Here is an 18529-nt window from a genome sequence, read left to right as displayed (position 1 = left end):
AACACACCCACAAATTTGGTTACTTAAACTGAAGGTGGACTTTCTTAAGCTATGTAACAAATTGGTTCTAAATAACAACAATTTAAGAGTCATAGGCCTTGTCAATGTAAATAAATGATAGCTGTTGAACTTGTAATGGGTTTTTTTATGCCGGCATTATAAAATGTTCACAGGCATAGTGCTGCATTTGTAGTTTTTAAGCATGTGAGTAAAATGAGACCATTATTTTGGCATTTTAAAATATTCACAGGCATAGTGCTGCATTTGTAGTTTTCAAGCATGTATATAAAATGAGACCATTGTTTTGTTATCAAAAATACATGAATTGCAAACTTTTTTTAAAATTTAGCTGTGACAGAGAATGTCTATGATGTTAATCTGGTATGTGAGTCCAAGGTGAAGAGGGAGATGTAGGACTGGACAATCATTGTTTCTGTTCGAATCAGAAGTGGTTGTGGGGTGGCGTACAAAACATGGCAGGCAGGATCAGGTGGGCCTGAGATACAACAAAGGCTATGGCTCCTGCCTGACAAAACACTAGCTGTGGAAGTGAACATTTGTGTTAACCAATTCATAATTCCTCCCTTTTCAAATACAAAACTGGCTTCTATTCGTCATGAGGAAAATTGCTCAGAAGGTCTCGTCGACAAAAAGCAGGCCAGATTCAATCTGGCCAATTATCACACCATAAATGTACTCAATCATCAACTTCTGCTGGATAGTATAATTTACAGGGCTATAAAACAGCACTTGCCTACTGAAGACCGACCCAGTGCTGCTCACTTTTAGATTCTGCCAGAGACACACAGTCGAAAGACAATTGCACTACAGGCCCAAATTGGATAAAAGAGGTGAGGGAGGCTACTGTCCTTGACACCAAAGGCTGTGACTGAGTGAGACATCAAGTTGCCCTCACAAAATTGAAGGCAATAGGAATTGGGGGAACTCTCCACAAGCTGGATTCACGCATAAATCAAGGAGGAATGGCTATACTTTTGAAGATGAATCTTCTTAGTCTTGGAAAGTGAAGCGTAGGTCAAGGAGGTCCTCAGGCTAGTGTCCCACACTAAATCATCATCAGTTCCTTCCATTATAATATCAGAGTGAGGATGTTTATTGATGACTGAGCAGTTTTCAGTACCATTCACAGCTTGTTATACATTAATGCAGTTCTTACCTGCATGATGAAAAACTTGAACAACATTGAGGTTGGCCTGGTTAGTGAATAGTAAAATGTTTGCAATTGAAATCGAATGCAATGACCACCTTCAATAGGAGAGCATTTAACTATCTCCCCTCGATTTTAAATTGCGTTACCATTGCTAAATTCTACAGTAAAATCCTGCATGTTACTACTAACCCAAAATGACATTGGACAAGCATACACGTCCTTTGGCAACAAGTACAGGTAATACGCTGGCACTTCTGCAATGAGAATCTCACCTTGCAGATGGCTGCGGGTTGTCGGTGGTGTCAGTGCCTGGAAGCGGGGAGTCCTGGTTGCGTTCAGCCCGGAGCAGGGACTCTTGGTGGTGTTGGTGAGGCAGTGGCAGCATGCAGAGCTCGGTCTCCTGGGGAATTGGTGTTGTTGTTGCTGTACCCAGAGTGGGGACTCCTTGAGGCCCACCTTACAGAGACCTTGCAGAAGCCCTGGAACCATGTTTGAGACCCCAGCTGGTGAAGATGAACTCCACTTAAATACTTTTTAAAATTGTTTTTGTAACTCAAAATGGTACTGGACTGTGATGATGTAACACTTTTCACTGTATCTCCCTAGGTATGTGTGACAATAAATTCATTCACCTCCTGATTTCCTTAAGCCTTTCCATTATCTACAAGGCACAGGTTGAGGTAAAGGTAGAATCATAGAATCCGACAGTGTGGAAATAGGCCATTTGGCCTAACAATTCCACACTGACTCTCTGCAGAGTATCCCATCCAGACACACACCCCCCTACCCTATCCCTGTAAGCCTGTATTTCCCATGGCTAATCCACTTAACCTACACATCCCTGGACACTATGGGTAATTTAGCATGGCCAATCCACCTAACCGGTACATCTTTGGTCTGTGGGAGGAAACTGGAGCACCCAGAGGAAACCCACGCAGACACAGGGAAAATGTGCAAACTCCACACAGTCGCCTGAGGCTGGAATTGAACCTGGGTCCCTCTCTCTGTGAGGCAGCAGTGTTAACCACTGAGCCACCATGCCACCCATAAGCCAAAAGAATGAAAACAGACCAGATGCAAAATGAATGAGATGGAATATGTAGCGATTGTAATGAGGTCAGCCAGGTGGACCTCATTGAATATGAGTTCCCTGATTGGGGCTGTTAATCCAGTCCAATTAGGGAGCCCTGGCTGACAGATATAAACAGGATTTTCAGACATCCTGTCACTCTAAGGGCTTATTCTGAGTGAGCTGGATCAGTGTCAAGGACTTTCCACATGTAAATAAATGATGGCTTGGTGATGGCATACCAGCTTGTGTGGAGTTTTTTTTTCAGAATATTCTTTAACAGGGGGAATGAGTACAGCTTCAACAATACTCAAGAAGCTCATCATCATTCAGGTCTGGTTGATCAGCACCCATATTTAAATAGAAGGTTTTCGCTGAGAGCGCAGACAATCATTCGAGAGCTGAAGCAGCTGAGCCCCTGCTTGACTGATAACCTTGACTGTATACACTTGGCTACTAATTTCACCATTTTTGTTTATACAAGCCTAAACTGTTCGAAGCACTTTAGGATTTCAGATATTAACTTTTTAAAAGATCCTGAATAATTAAAACTTCTATTGGATGACTATGAATGGAATTTTCTTCAAACCTATTGGTTTCAACATACTAGAAAGTTAGAAATGAAGCCCATTAAGTTTGTCTTTTCTAACAAAAAATCATATTCTTATGTTACTATAAGGCTCATGCACTTCCGTGTATCATGGGTGTATCAAGGTATCATATCTTGGCATAAAGGGCATTAGGAGGAGCAGCATATGTTGAAATGTTGAAAATTTGTACTTCTATTTCAAAAGGTTTGCTCATGCACTTAATGGTTCATGACTCTTGTTATGCCACGAAACAAAACACCTTAAAAACATGGTCCAACTCGAAACTACATAGCGATAGCCCATATCTACCGATGCAATGTAGCTGGTCAGATCAAGAGAGCTGAGTGTGTGCTCACAACCTGAAATAGTCCGCACCTATAAAAGGCTATCCCTAAAATTGAAAAGTCCAGGAATGGAATCAGGAATCCCAGGATCAAAACTCACCTGCTACTTTCAAAAGCGTTCCCTCGTTCACCTGTCTCAGTGAAATTCTGACCCGATTCAGTTCAGGCCTTTTTTCAGAGCCAAGTGCACTCTCCAACTTTGATCCAAACTATATCACTCTCTGATCCCATCATTCCACTATTCACAACACAAATTTACCCAATTACTGAAAGACCAATTATATTCTTTATTGATATCAGGTTAGTATTTGAAAAGAAACATCAGGTTCTTTTAATAAACAATTAAATGAATTGTGAAAACTGCATATTTGGCAAAGACATAAAAGTGACTAATACAGTTGGCAGTATGAAAATAAAGATATTTACCCTTCAAAATAAACATCATACAAATGTCCACCCTTCCAATTAAAGACTGAAAAGAACGTTCTCTGCAGAGATTAATGTTGAAAAAACACTTCACCAAATAAGTTTTGGTTTTTGAGGAAAGAAAGGACAAGACATGAAATGTTCAAAGTAGCAATCATTCAGGGTTCTTGCACATGTAGATAGGTATCAAAAAATATAGGCTGCTGTCACTGGATCATTATATAGGCAGTACATTCAGGAATCAGTGAGAACTCAGACTTTTCAAAGCAAAACTTGGATTAGTATTTCAGTTATCATTTGAACCCCAGAAAGGGTCTTCTCAGAAAGAAAGAATATGAGCTAGGTAACTTCTCTCATTGAACAGGCTGTACCCCACTTTAAATAATATCCATGCAAAACCTAATACCTGACAGCCATATACCCAGGCAAGTGATTTCCAACAAACAAGTCCAAGTAATTATCTTAAGCCATATGATTCTCAAGATTGGGCATGCTAAATTACCCAATAGTGTGCAGGGATGTGCAGGCTAGGTGAATTGGCTACGGTAAATGCGGGATTATGGGCATAGGGCGGAGGTGTGGGTCTGGGTGGGATGCTGTTCAGAGAGTTGGTTTAGGCTTAATAAGCCAAATGGCCTCTACCTGCAGTGTAGGGATTCTATGATTTTAGAAGTCTCCTTAAAAAAATTCCAAACATTAATAACTATGTCTGAGGCTCAACTTACTAATATTACAAATGATATTGTTGCCTCAATCTATGCCTCCTTATCTTGATGTCATGGTTTAATTTGAAATAGGATCCTAGACCAACCATTTCTTCAAGATTTATCACCTTACTTGCAGGTTAGATAGCTCAGTTTGCTAGATGACTTGGGTATGGTGTAAAATAAAGCCAATGGCATGGATCCAGTTCCTGTACTGGCTTTGGTAGTTCATGAGCATTTGATTTCCCACCTTACTCCAAGCTTGTAAAATGGTCTCCCTCAAATTGTACATAACCAATTGTATCTTACCAATTGAGAGAGATACCTCTGGCCTTTTGTGGCTTATGGCTGCTTACCTACCAATTGCATCTCATTGTAAGGTTACTTCTTAGATGTCTCTTTTAAGGCTGAAAAATCCAAGTTTCTTGAGTTCAATCTCAGAAAATAGTACTCTATTTGCTTTGTTTCACTTCTCCAAATAATTTCTAATACCCTAAAGATGTTTCTCTGTATTCCAATGGTCACTGAATTAATACTAGGTGTCATTTAACTAGAACAATGTACAATTTGATGAATTCCCTCAATTTGATAGCTTCTTGCTTCATTATATTGTTTAGCATTTATCAGCTCTATGAATATGTCCAATCACTACACTCAAGGGCTCAATCAAGTAACATCTCTTAATTTCTCTTAACTTTGTCCTTAGCTATCTTGACACTATTCGTAGAGTACTTAATTCACATATTTTTCTTCTTTAACTTATTTAAAGTCAGTTTCGATTGGTATTGATATATCCCTGACACATTTTGGCTAATTCACTGTACAGCTTTTGAATTGCCTTTGCCAATTCAAATGCTTCATCTGTTTTATGGTCGTGTGGGAATTTGACCAATTTGCATTGAGCTTCAATCGATAACTGTAAATGAGATGTCAGTTATAACAAAGTGATCAGGTTGCTAACTGCATGAAGGGAGATGTGACATTAACTTATTATTGCATAAAATAAATTCACTTTGTGGTTGGAATTTGCAACACAGGTGCTGTTTATGCACTACATTCAGCAATTTAAGCATTTACAGTATCAAGATTTGTAGTTCTCCCATGCAATATCATAAAATCAGCATGGTATGGAATCATAATATACGATTATGCATAGGTTGAGCACTGCTGACCCTCAATTGTTTCCTTACAAAGCTTAAAAACACAAATTTTCTCCCAGCCCATCTTGAATCATTGATCTATAAACACATTTGATCAATATTCACATCAGCATCAAATTCTTCTCTTTAAACTTTAAGTGTTTTGAAAATGCACAGGTCCTTTCTTTTTCTTATCAATCTGTTCAGACATATATTGCAGATGGCAAGTCCTTCATTTTGGGGCATATTTCTGGCATAAAACAGTTGAGAAAAGTAATTCTTATAATGAACAGATTTTCATGCTCTTTCATTTCTTTCTGATAATTAAAACAAAAACAGATTGTATTATCCAACACATACAAAGAATGCCAGCTTATTCAATTTTGATTTGATAAATTATATAATTATCATTCAAAAAATCAAATATACCACCACTTTAACAATAAACAAATTATATGAGTAACAAGGATTCAATGATGACAATGAAACAAATTATGCCTACTGCCCAAGTTAATTTGAGATTATATCTTAGATATGCAGCACAGTGGAGTACGGATCTAATGCAATCACCTTGGCTGATTTATTGAGAATGAAGACTCCATTACCTGAAGAATTTGGTTCAGAGAAGATTTTGCAGCATGATATGAGATTTCATGCATTTATCTGAAAGCTAACTAGGAACAGAAGATAGAGTTTCAGCCAATTTTATATGAATTAATCAAAAACAGAAATTGCTCGAGAAACTCAGCTGTCTGGCAGAATCTGTGAAGAGAAAACAGTGATAACGTTTTGAGTCAAGTGACCCTTTGTTCCGAAGATGGGTCACTGATTTGCCAATGTTAGCACTGCTTTCACTTCACAGATCCTGCCAGGCCTGCTGAGTTCTTCCAGCAATTCCTGTTTTTGTTTGTTTCAGATCTCCAGCAGAAGCAGTTCTTTGGTTTCTAATATGAATGAATGATTTGGGTATTCAAGGTATAACTTGCAAGACTGTAGATGACACAAAACTTAGAATTGTAGAAAACAATAAGAAGGATAGTGACAGCCTTCAAGGGGACAGAAATATATGAAATGGGCAGACACATGTCAGTTAATATTTAACACAAGATGGAGGAGATTCAATATGAACTAAATGGCATAGGGTTTTAATGGACATGCAGGAATAGACAGCCTTGTGGATGAACATACACAAATCTTGGGTGATGACAGAATTGGCTGAGAAGGCTGTTAAAAAACATTTTGTTGTCTTTAACTTTAGAGGAATAGTATACAAAAATAAGTAAACAAAACTGAACCTGTACAAAACATTGATTGCATTGCTCAGGTTTCACTTGGCGCACTGCATTCAAATCTGTGCAATATGTCTTGGCAAGAATGTCTAGCAATTATGAAAGGATGCAGCTTTAACAGAATGGGATGAGGAACTTCAGTTAAACACAGAGACTGGAAAAGATAGGATGGAGCTCCTTAGTGCAGAGTAGCTAAGAGGAGATTTAATAGAGATGTTCAATATCATGAAAGAAGCCGTTGGAATAAATTTGGAGCAAACATTTCCAGTGGCAGAAGAGTCATTAATCATAGTACACATACCTAGACTCGCCAACTTTAAAGGCATTTAAATGGTCATTGGATAAACATATGGACGATAATGGAATAGTTTAGGTTAGATGGGCTTCAGATTGGTTTCACAGGTCGGCGCAACATCGAGGGCTGAAGGGCCTGTACTGCGCTGTAATGTTCTATGTTCTATGTTCTATGTTCTAAAGCTTTTGGCAATAAAAAAAAACAAGGGGGGGAGACTGCTCAAAGAAATTGCTTTCAAATAACAATGGGTTTTGAGATCTAGAGGACATTGTCAGAAAGTGTGGTGGAAGCTGGCTCAATAATGGCATCTTAAAGACAACAGGATAAATATTGGAAGAGAAAAATATTTATATGACAATGGGAAAAGAGCAGGGAACTGGAAGTAATGGGATAGATCCACAAAACAGCTAACATTGCCACGATCAGTCAAAAGGCCTCCTTCTGTGTTACTTCATTCGATGATTCTAAACCTGAAATATCTAATAAATAATGCTGAATGATTATTTTCCATTGCAAATTCTGGCTTAAATTTAAGTTTTCATATCAGGAGACTTGGCAAGGTCAGAACTTCATTTGGTTGTATTGCCAAAAGCACTCTTCAAGCAGAATTAGATTGGATCCACAGAGAGGGAATGGATAAAAACCAAGCTTTGGCAGGAAATTCACAACATACTGCTTTCCAGCACTCTCTGAGGTCAGTCAGAGAGAAATATTAAAAATCCTCTGGGATTCAGATGTCCCAGCTCCTACCTCTATTTGTCTCCATGAGGTCAAAAGGAGAAAATAGAACAAAATACAGTTGCGAACAGGATCCATTCTGGAGTCCGTTCACAAGTCAATTTCTACACAAGTCAGAACACATTGCAGATCAATATAAAATAACCATTCCTAAGTATAGGAAATGTTCATATGTCAGGTCTTTAAAATTACACTCCTGTATGGGATTGCATTTGTAAGTATGAGCATTTGTAAGACGGGTGTTTGTAACTCAGGGAACGCCCTGTAACTTCCTGTTAGCAAGAGTAAATAGTATGCACCTCTGAGAACATCCAAATCGTGCTTCTATTTTTAAGTATTCAAATGAGTAGAACTGACAAAAATTCATAAACAAGATGTCTTTGCACCTAATTAACTGACATTTGTTCTTTACTTGCATTATAGCTCGACATGTGACAAAATGTGAGGTAGATTCACACACAATAACAAACTGAATGTTTCCAACATTGGCGTCTGTCTTCAAAGCTTCAATATGCTCATAACAAAGCAAAGGTTGGTTTTTAATTACTACTCAATTCTAACAACTATACAATTAAAAAAAAAATCAGAGATAGTAAGAACTGCTGATGCTAGAATCAGAGATAACACAGTGTCGAGCTGGAGGAACACAGCAGGCCAGGCAACATCAGAGGAACAGAAAAGTTGACATTTCGGGTCGGGACCCTTCTTCAGAAATGTTTTTTTTCGGTTGCATTAAACAAGATCATCACATTTCATTCTATTACAAATGTGACCTTGAATGTAAGTTTATAATTTGAAAAGCACTTAGCACCTTCATGAACTCTGAGCACTGCTAAAATGGGAATAAGTGATGCTTGACCAAATCAATGGGATTGAAATGAAGTCAGATACTGTATAGCACTTTAATAAGGTAGGGATTTTCCTTTTATCCTTGCACTCACTGCAGAGATATGAGAAACAAACACATAACACAGGATTCACTTAAACAGCATTTTACTCAACAATATTTTCAATAAAGCCAATTGTACTCAAATGATAAACAACAAAAGAACACAGCAACTTCCATCTTGGTGAGTGCTTAACATCTATTTATTGACTTTTCACAGTGTCTTGCATTCCAGCTCATGCCGTGTCCTCTTTCCTGCAAAGGCACAGTGCTTCATTTTCATGATTAAGCTTACCCATGACTGCAGTTAATTTTACCTCAGTCACATATATTCACTCTCGTAACAATATGCAGAAACATTTTACAGATGTAACCTTGAAATTGGTTCTGACTATAAGGTGTCAAACTTTAATTCAAGGCCTTGAATTGTCTAACCACAATTCATTAATACCTTTAATTCACAAAGTCCCACAGTAACCACCAAATCCAAGAGACAGTAACCAATCTCTTTTCTTTGTACAACTATCTTTCTTTATGGCTCAATCAGTTGCAGCACATACCTTCAATCCCGCTACGTGCCTATTTTTTTCAGCTACATATTGTGCACCATAAACTGCAGCATAAATCCAAAAGGAATAGCATATAAGAGTAGGGATGCTTACTAGAACTGTATAAGGTACTAGTCAGATCACAGTGAGAATATTGTAAATATCTTTGGCCGCATGTCTGAGAGAAGATATATACTTGCACTGGAGGTAGTCCAGATAAGGTTCACTTGGCTGATCACAAGTATAAAGGGACTGCCTTATGAAGAAAGGTTGAGCAAGATAGGCCAGAAACTCACTGGAATTCAGGGGAATGGGAGATTCATTCTTCTTGAAACATATAAGATTCTTTGGGGACTTGACAGGATAGATATGAAAAAGTTGTTTTTCCTTACGGGAGAGTCTAGGACCAAAGGGCATAATCTCAGGATAAGGGGTTGCACATTTAAGACAGTGATGAGAAGGAATTTCTTCTCTCAAAGTGTAGTGAATCTGTGGAATTCATTTTTACTATAGAGGGTTTCTGAGATTGGGTTGTTAAGTATATTCAAGACTGTGATAGACAGATTTCAATCAGTAAAGTAATCAAGGGCTGAAGGGAAATGCAGGAAAGTGGAGTTGAGCATTGTCAGATCAGCCATGATTTTATTGAATAGTGGAGCAGACATGATTAGTTTAATGATTTACTTCTGCTCCTACATCTTATGGACCCTTTTGGATACAGTATACCTGAGAGTTGACATCTATTATCCACAAAGTCAAAAATGTGCTGTCAATGGAAGGTCAAAGCAGCCTGCAATTCTCACAAAACCACATGTCCACTCCACAAGGTAATGAATTTTTTGACAACTCTTTGAATATAGAGCCTCAGTAAAGTCTCCTTTACTGCAATGGGGAGCAGACTAGGAGATACTGCAAACATTTCCTGCTCCAGTCTAAAAGGTGCGTGGTCATTTTCAGTCCCTCATAATGTCATCCTGCTGTGAGGTTGTAGTTGTAGCTGCAGCAGATGGCAGATTTCATGTGCGATCAAACTCAGTGAAGTGCAGATGACTGACACACCGGGTTAGGAATGGGAAAGCACACATTTTTTGAGTGCAAGGGTCATAATTTAAGTCTTTACATTGACCATTCACATCAATTTGAGTAATAAGTAAATTTGGTGGACTGATATCATCTGAATGATTGGAACATTATTCTGAGAGGCTTCACAAATTCAGAGGCTCCCCTCCTCTCCACCTCTATCCCAATGGCTGACAGGTATGATTCAGATTTTTCATTCCCAAAGGAATACTGTATGGCCAAGTGCTTGGGAAGCTTTATTATCCTGCGTGAGTATTGGTAGTTCTTGAGCATTTAGGTAGAATCATTCTAGGACAAGTTATTACACAGTAAAAAATCAAAGTAATTTCCTACTACAGCACATGCTCTTAATGAAGTGCATGCCTTAACAGGCCATTGAGTTAAATGAATGGCTGCATGCAAAAAAAATTATTAAAATTGCACTAATTTTTGTTTTCCATTATTTGAGTAGAAGGGTTTATGCTGTACAGGAATATTCCAGGCACAATGCATGCCAATTATGGCTGTACAGGAACTGATTGTCAAGCTGGAAACAATAATCCTGTTCTTGTTTCTGATAAAACGCTACCATACATTTTAGCCTTCAGCAATCCTAAACAAGATTAAAAAAATAAAGAGAATTTAATCAGCACCGATCATTGATAGATTTCATTTTTAGTTCAATAGCGTAGCAAGGTAAATTTAGCATGAGTATTTTAGAAGTGTTTCTGGTTAAATGATAATGTTTACGCATGTATACATTGGTTTGGATTTGTGGTCAGTGGTGATGCAAGGACACTCACTGCTGACTTTGAAGAAAGCCTCACTAAGAATCTCATGCTGTCCATCTTCAGATAGTTAAATCTTTCAACTTGTAATTGGTTGTCACGACATTTTGTGATGATTCATAACATCAAACTTCAGTGGTGTGATCAAACTCTCCAAACAGCCAGCCACATCAAAGAATTCTCATTGACAGCCAACGAGGAAATGAATTGTATGAATAATCAAATCATTTTTGAACATTTCAGGCATTGCCCAAAGCTACATTTGTGTCTTACTCTTAAAATCTCAAAACACATACATGGATTTAAGATAATGAAGGGATTGATGAATTAAAGTAAGTAAGTATAAAATCAAACATGAATCTCCAATAAAATAGTATGCAAAATAATGCAAACTATAGTAAATGAATGAGGTTGTGAGGAACTCACCTCTAATTTTCTAACGTGGTGTTTGTGATGATTGAGGATTTACATTGGACACATGTGCAGTCAAGTCATAATAACACTTAAATCCTGTGGATGTAAGCTGGCTTCAAATGTGGCTTCTAGAGATGCATAGATGGTATTTCACACTGATTCAGAGCTGAAAGTTAACTAGCTAATGCTTTGCATGCTACTGTCTGTATTGGACAGTGATTATGTGTAAATCTATGCTCGAGTCTGTAAAAATAAAATGCAATCATTGCATACAAACTTCTCTGACACAAGAGACAAGGAATTGGGTCCCAACTACTACATCCGTTCATCTTTTTCAGGAAATAATCAAAGCATTTTTCCCATCACTTGTTTCATTTGCAAAATACTGAAACGACACCACAGTTGGCAGTTAAGTTCCAGGGAGGACAAGGCATGCAATATGCAAAATTTTAAGTTGTTTATTTTCTCCCCTTTCATTTCTCTCAATAACTTTACCACTATTTCCCTGAAGACTGTAGGCATGTGATATATTGTCAAGTTCCAACATTTTTGTCACAATTACTGTTAATCCAAACACTGGATGGCAGCTCAAAACACGAATGTTAACGCCTATGCTTGGATTACCATATCTATTTCATTAGAAGCACGGCTATAAACAAACATTCATTATATGGGTGAACTATGGGCTCAGAACCCACACCTTCTCACTCCCTGGATCATGCTTTCAATTAACTATTTATACTGGCAGTCTGACAGTTCCTAGAGTCCTCAACTAGATGAAAGACACTCTACACTCCATTCTGTCAACAGTGTTTGCTCAAAGAGTTCTTCAATTAATTGTGTTCCACTGTTGTTTACTGACCTGTAATACTACTTCCATGCTATCAACAAGCTGAAGTTAAGATCCCTTATTGATAAATGAAAATTCATACTTCATAGTAGTACTGGTTGGCTGAGAGAGAACATGACTTATTTGAAGAGGTCTCACCATGACTGAGACATGAAGGACATGCATCTGTTCATCCACAATCTCGGAGGGCTCCCGCAGAGTTGGTGGAGTTATCTGAGAAAGGTGCTCAGCATTACTCATGGAGACATGGAAATACAAGGTACCATTCTCCAGCCATTGCTGCTTCCAGTGGACCAAAGAGATATCAGCAACCGTTCCAGTCATTTCTGAAATGAGAGAAAAAAACGTGTTCAAAGCTAATGTTTATATTGTGAACAATTCCATCACATAGTCATCTCAGGAGTAGTCAATATTATCTTGAGTATCATTTTAATGAGATTGAGTGGGTGGGATTATTTTAATATTGCATAGTTTTGACACAATTAAACCTTTACCTCACTGATGTTAAAATGTCTAGAACCAAAATATTTACTAATAAAATTTTAAAATTCTACAATTCATCATGTCTCATGCTCTGCTTCTGCCAAAGAAAGTGAATCAACGCTCCACAGAATGATGAAAAAGATTCTTCGCACAAGTTGCTACAAATTCCTTCAGAAATCAATTAAGCAATGGAACCAATGCTTAAGAAGACTAGTTAGCACTCAGCTGGGATCTGGATAGGTGAACAAAAAGGCAAAGAACTGTTTGAAATCAATATAAGAAAATGGTTTGAATGGTTTGAATGAAACATGTTCATCTTCCATAGTCCAGTATTCACTACTGCTGCAACGTTTTCAGATTTGGGGAATGGGATGAGGGGCAGTGTTAAAAATCAATATTAGTTATACAGCATTCAGATTTGTGTGAAGATTTTGAGACATTCCCTTAAAGAACACTGAGAGGTTCATGGAAATTATCTCCCATGTCATTTCCTCACCCTCTCCATACTCATCTTTACTCATTCCTCTCAAAGAATTAGAGTTGAAATAAGTCAGCCATGTTTACTTCTCCAGCTGAGAGACCATTAAACCAACAGTACAAACTACATACAATTATCCCCATGCTTAATGTGTTGGATAACTCAGCAATCAAATTACAAGTTTTACGCACGGAACATAGAACACATTTCATTTCAATAGAGACAATTAATATTGTAACAAAAAGTTCTTCCTTCAACTGAATTCTATGTGGGTTTAAATGTCGAACAACTATATCTTTCGACTTCATCATACGTGTTTTTCATTAACAACAATATTAAAAATGCATCGTAAATTTCACTCCCTTCCCTACCTATTTCAGACTAACACCCAAAATATAAATGTTCCAAAGAGTACAAAAACTAAATTTGATGACCATCATGTGTTGTGCATGATATATTTTGTGGAAGTACATTATGGTAAAACTAACCAAAATATGGCATTGAGGATGAAGGTTTCTGAAACCATCCAAAATGTTTTGTGTTCCACTTACTTATCTTTGTGATACACTGTAATGGTAACAATAATGAGGGAAAAGTGAAGCAATGTAGAACCAAGTCAATTTCACCCTGGCAGTTTAAAGGATCAGTATATTACCGAATTTGTGAACCATTGTTAAAGAAAATAAAATCAAAATATCCAATATATTAGTCTAAATTGTTTTTTATTTGCTTCTTATATGCCTTAGCCATACATTGTTTTTTTCAGTCTCGCTATTCTAAATCCTGGTAGGTATGCAGGCACAGACACCACAAGAGAGAATGAAGTCACCTCCTCCTTCTTTGATAATCATATAATTTATAGAAATGGATTCTCTTCTCCATTACTCATTTAACTTACAACAAATGAGACCTTAAACCTTGAGGGACTGCAGCTAAATGTTGGGCAGGGGCTACTGTAATCACATTAGACACATGCCAAAAAATACAGTAATCACAACAAGATACCAAGAAAAAAAATACCATAACAGTACCTACTAATTATATTCATACATTTTCCATCTGGAAGGAATGCAATGTTTTGACAGGTAATCTTTAATGCATTGTTGGCTTTTCATAGAGATGATAAGCTTGGTGGATGGCTAAAATCCATTCACTTTCGTCGTCTCATTGTGTGAGTTTGCACAGCGTAAACAAACTTCAACTGAGTGAATGAGCTGCATCATATTAGTTACTGGGCGAACAATATAACCACAGAAAAAAGGTTGATTGGTTGTTGCCCAAAGAAGCCAAATTCAATCTGTGAAGGAAGTTACTGGACAGATTGCAATCAAAATGAAACATTGTGAGGTCATGAATTGCTGACCAGCAAACAATTGTGCTCCGGATTCTTTGGGTTATTTTCAATTTGTGATGGTGAGAAGAGAAGGTGGAGAGAAATTAAATCATACGTGGCAGGAGATGCCATCTGGCCCTTTATATTTGTGTTGGTTCTTTGAAAGAACTATTAATTTCTTTCCTAAAGCTGCACCAATGTGTTGTCATTCCTGCAATTGCCCATGGTGTTTGATTGCACTGGAATGCTGGTCTTTCAAACATCTGGTTTGTGTTCAATACAAAGTGAAAGATATGCAAAAGAATTGGGTCTTGTGTTTGCTGAAAGTGCCATGACCATGGATCTTAAACCCAGATCAGCTAGACACTTAGTTTTGAGTCCAACTTGTCTATTTAAGAAAGGGCTTCTACAGCCAAACAAATTACTGCAGACATAAATTCAGCAGCTGTCTAGAGGGAAACTCTTTGCTATGTCATGCCTCATGAGGTGTCATGGATGCTTCAAAGGGATGGATCTAAAAGGGGGAAATGCACAACAAACTGAACTATCATCCCCTGAGAGTTATCTAAAACTGATAGCATGATGGGAGAAAAAACAGAAATCTGGGCAAGAGACATCTTTGTGCGTTCCCTTTTCAAAGTGACTCATAAAGAGGGGTTAAAAGCCCATTTAGCCCAGGTCTGGAATGTGCTACTGAGCTGACACACAAGTGCCAGTGGGTTGAGGTCCCAGTGTGTACTAGCCTTGGTCTAAGCTCTAATATGCTATGAAGATCATCAAAGAACAATCCCCTAGCCACCCTTGCATTGTAGATAAATGATGCATTTTACTCTGAGTGTTAGAAACCTTTTGGTCAGCAAGCGTATCAAAGGAAAGCAGGAAAAAAACAAATCTGTCAACCTGTAAAGCCAAGAGGTTTGAAAATGACTGCTCAACTATCAATGATTCGCTATCTACTTTCCACGAACAACAGAAAGTGAAGCACATAGCTTTTAACTCATACTTTTTTTTGGACTCACTTCTCATTTATAATTGGCATCATTATTTCTTCCTGTATTAATAATGACTCTTATAAATGTAGTCTTCTGTTAACTCAAGAAAGCCAAGTTAAATTGGCTCATTTAAAAAAAAAATAAATTCCTCCAAGTGTGAGTGGTCCTTTGTAAATTAACATTGTTGTGACCAATGAAGGAGTGTTGGGTGAATAAAGAAGGGGAGCCACTTCATCCCTCCTCACCCATAAGCTTGACCATTTGGGATAACCTGGTTGGAATCGTGGCAATTTGAGAAACCTCATATGGGATCTGGCTGTAACAAAAGGCTTGCTCAGAGGACAAAATTAGTTCAGTAATAATGAAGACAGCCACTAATTCATTCATCTGGAAAGACAGACAAGTTTTAAAGGTAGGTACTGGTACATTTGAAGGCTATCCACTGACCCTATCCTGTAGCCGTGTATTTCCCATGGCTAATCCAACTAGTCCTGGACATTATGGGCAATTTAGCATGGCCAATCCACTTAACCTGCACATTTTTGGACTGTGGGAGGAAATCAGAGCACTCGGAGGAAACAAACTTGGAAATGGGGAGAATGTGCAAACTCCACGCAGACAGTTGCCTGAGGGTGGAATCGAACATGAATCCCTAGCAATGTGTGGCAGAATGCTATAACCACTGAGCTACTGTGCTGCCCAAAGTTTGGAAGATCTGCCAGGCCTCTTCCCACTTTCGGTGTCTGCCTAATGTACCCTGCCAGAGCATAGAAATAAAACAATGTCACCATTGTCTTAACAAACCATGGGGTGATTCTTTCATTAGACAGTAACATCTGGTGGTGGTTTAACACTAGCGTCACTGTCCCTCAGGTGAGAAGAGAGATTCAGAAGGAGGGTGCAGCTGGTGTGCGAATTGAACCCAAGCAGCTGGCATCACAGTGCATTGCAATCTGCTGTCCAGCCAACTGAGTTAACCAGTTCCCCAAAATAAATCAATCAAGTTTAGTTTTAAAAGGACCAATTAATTTAGCATTAACTGTTGTTTATGGACATGAGCTTCAAACACCCTGTGTAAACAGAACAGTTTCCTAATTTCATTGTGGGAAATCGTCACAGGATATGTGGTGGACCGTGAAGGAGAGAGATGAGGAAATATTCCTTCAGTGAAAGGGTAATGAACCTGTGGTATTCTCAACCACAGTAGGCTGTGGAGGCCGAGTAACTTAATATATTCAAGAAAGAGGTAAACAAATGTCTAAATTTTTGGCCATTACGGGGTATGGGGAGGAAGTATGAATATGGCATTGAGATAGCAGATCAGACATGATCCCTGTTGAATGATGGAGCTTGCTCAAAGGGCTGAATGGTCACTCCTGCTCCTAGATTCTGTGTTATTCTTGACAGATTTGGTTGCAATTTTTTGGACAATATCTTTTAAGTCCTAGACTATCAAACTTTTGTAAACTGTTTCTCCCGATCTACTTAATCTGTTCCTTGAAATTTCGATAACTGCAATCAATTCACCTTTCAACTTTCCAAAATTCCAGGAAATACAACCTCAGTTTATTTAATCTTTGGTCACAGCTGACATTTCAGAGCTCATCTATCATTCTAGAAAATCTGTCCTTCCTCCGAGAACATCATATTTAAGTTATCACGCCCAGAACTACTCACAGTAGCCCAGGTATTACCTAACCCAGGTTTGCCTATCTGAAACATGTCTTCTCCTATCCTATTCTCTTTTAATTGGGAACCTATTCTTTTCTAATCAACTTGTAGATGCTATTATACACTTCTAGAATAGGTGGGTCTCTTGATCCAGGCTCTAACCCTTTAAGTGTGCTTAGCACTCATTGTTTCTGGACTGGCAAAAGAGCAAGGTGAGCCTGTAAATTTCCTGTGTTTTTAATTTTAGCCCGTGGTTTAATGTACTTTACAATAAGGTCTCACCTGTTCAGTTGTGAACCCATGCAATTCAAACGGCTAGTAGTCCCTTTTACACAGGACGAATGGGAATATTAATCCAAATATATTGCCTAACTGTACAACAGGCTACTCAGAATACAATGTTTGTCCTTTGTTGCAAGGATAGTTGGTTCTTGAGAAGTATCTCAAGTATTCTTGTGTGTATGCTGCTACCTGATGAACTTGGTATAGAGAACACAAGTTCGTTACTAAAACATAGTTTGAGTAAATCTAGCAAAGTAGCTGTGTGTGGGTGTGGGTGCATCAGTGCCTGTCTTCGTAGTTCTGTTTAATTCAGAAAAGACCACCATTTTCAAAGGGAAAGATATCAGAATATAGGGCATTGTGACCAATCAAATGTTACATTCTCCTAGTTATCACTGCGTATGTGACAGGCATGGAACACAGTTTCAAAGTAACTTTGTTCTGTTTCTTCTGCCTGCCTCAGGAATGCTTGCTCTTTTCCCACATCAAAAATTGAACATCGACTGGATCACATGCATCTTTTGTGATTGATTTAACAGATCAAACGTGTTGACAAGATCACAATGCAGGAGGCCTGTTTTAAGCCAGTACACCTGAATCAACGTGATGCTCAGCAAAAAGTGTGCCTTTGTTGGTTCAGATTCCTTGTGCAGATGCTGATCTACTGGTCAGTGAAGCATGACATTCTTATCATGAATGTGGAAACCTTCTGTTTGGTAATTCTCTCCCAATCTTGTTACGTAATGAAGGCAAATAATAGTTATTTTTTCTTTAATTTAGGATGAATTGGAATGAAATGACTTCAAATCTGTTTTTTTTTTCCTGCTAAAGACTTGAGCTGGGGTATATGTTTCAGAGATAGTAGGAACTGCAGATGCTGGAGAATCTGAGATAACAAGGTGTAGAGCTGGATGAACACAGCAGGCCAAGCAGCATCAGAGGAGCAGGAAAGCTGACGTTTCGGGCCTAGACCCTTCTTC

General features: G+C 38.2%; 1 protein-coding gene across 1 annotated transcript in view; it reads right to left on the bottom strand.

Moving 5' to 3' along the window:
• Positions 1–18529, bottom strand: part of LOC109912707 (astrotactin-2-like) — a 1431562-nt gene that overhangs the window by 1262140 nt on the left and 150893 nt on the right. The window contains exon 2 of the mRNA XM_048613352.1: positions 12449–12636. Coding sequence (XP_048469309.1) covers positions 12449–12636 — 188 coding nt within the window. The remainder of the gene's footprint in view (positions 1–12448; positions 12637–18529) is intronic.

Source organism: Rhincodon typus, chromosome 28 (genome assembly GCF_021869965.1).
Source record: "Rhincodon typus isolate 14 chromosome 28, sRhiTyp1.1, whole genome shotgun sequence".
Classification (NCBI taxonomy): Eukaryota; Metazoa; Chordata; class Chondrichthyes; order Orectolobiformes; family Rhincodontidae; genus Rhincodon; species Rhincodon typus.
The sequence above is the reverse complement of the archived record's forward strand: the minus strand, read 5'-3'. Positions and strand labels throughout refer to the sequence as shown.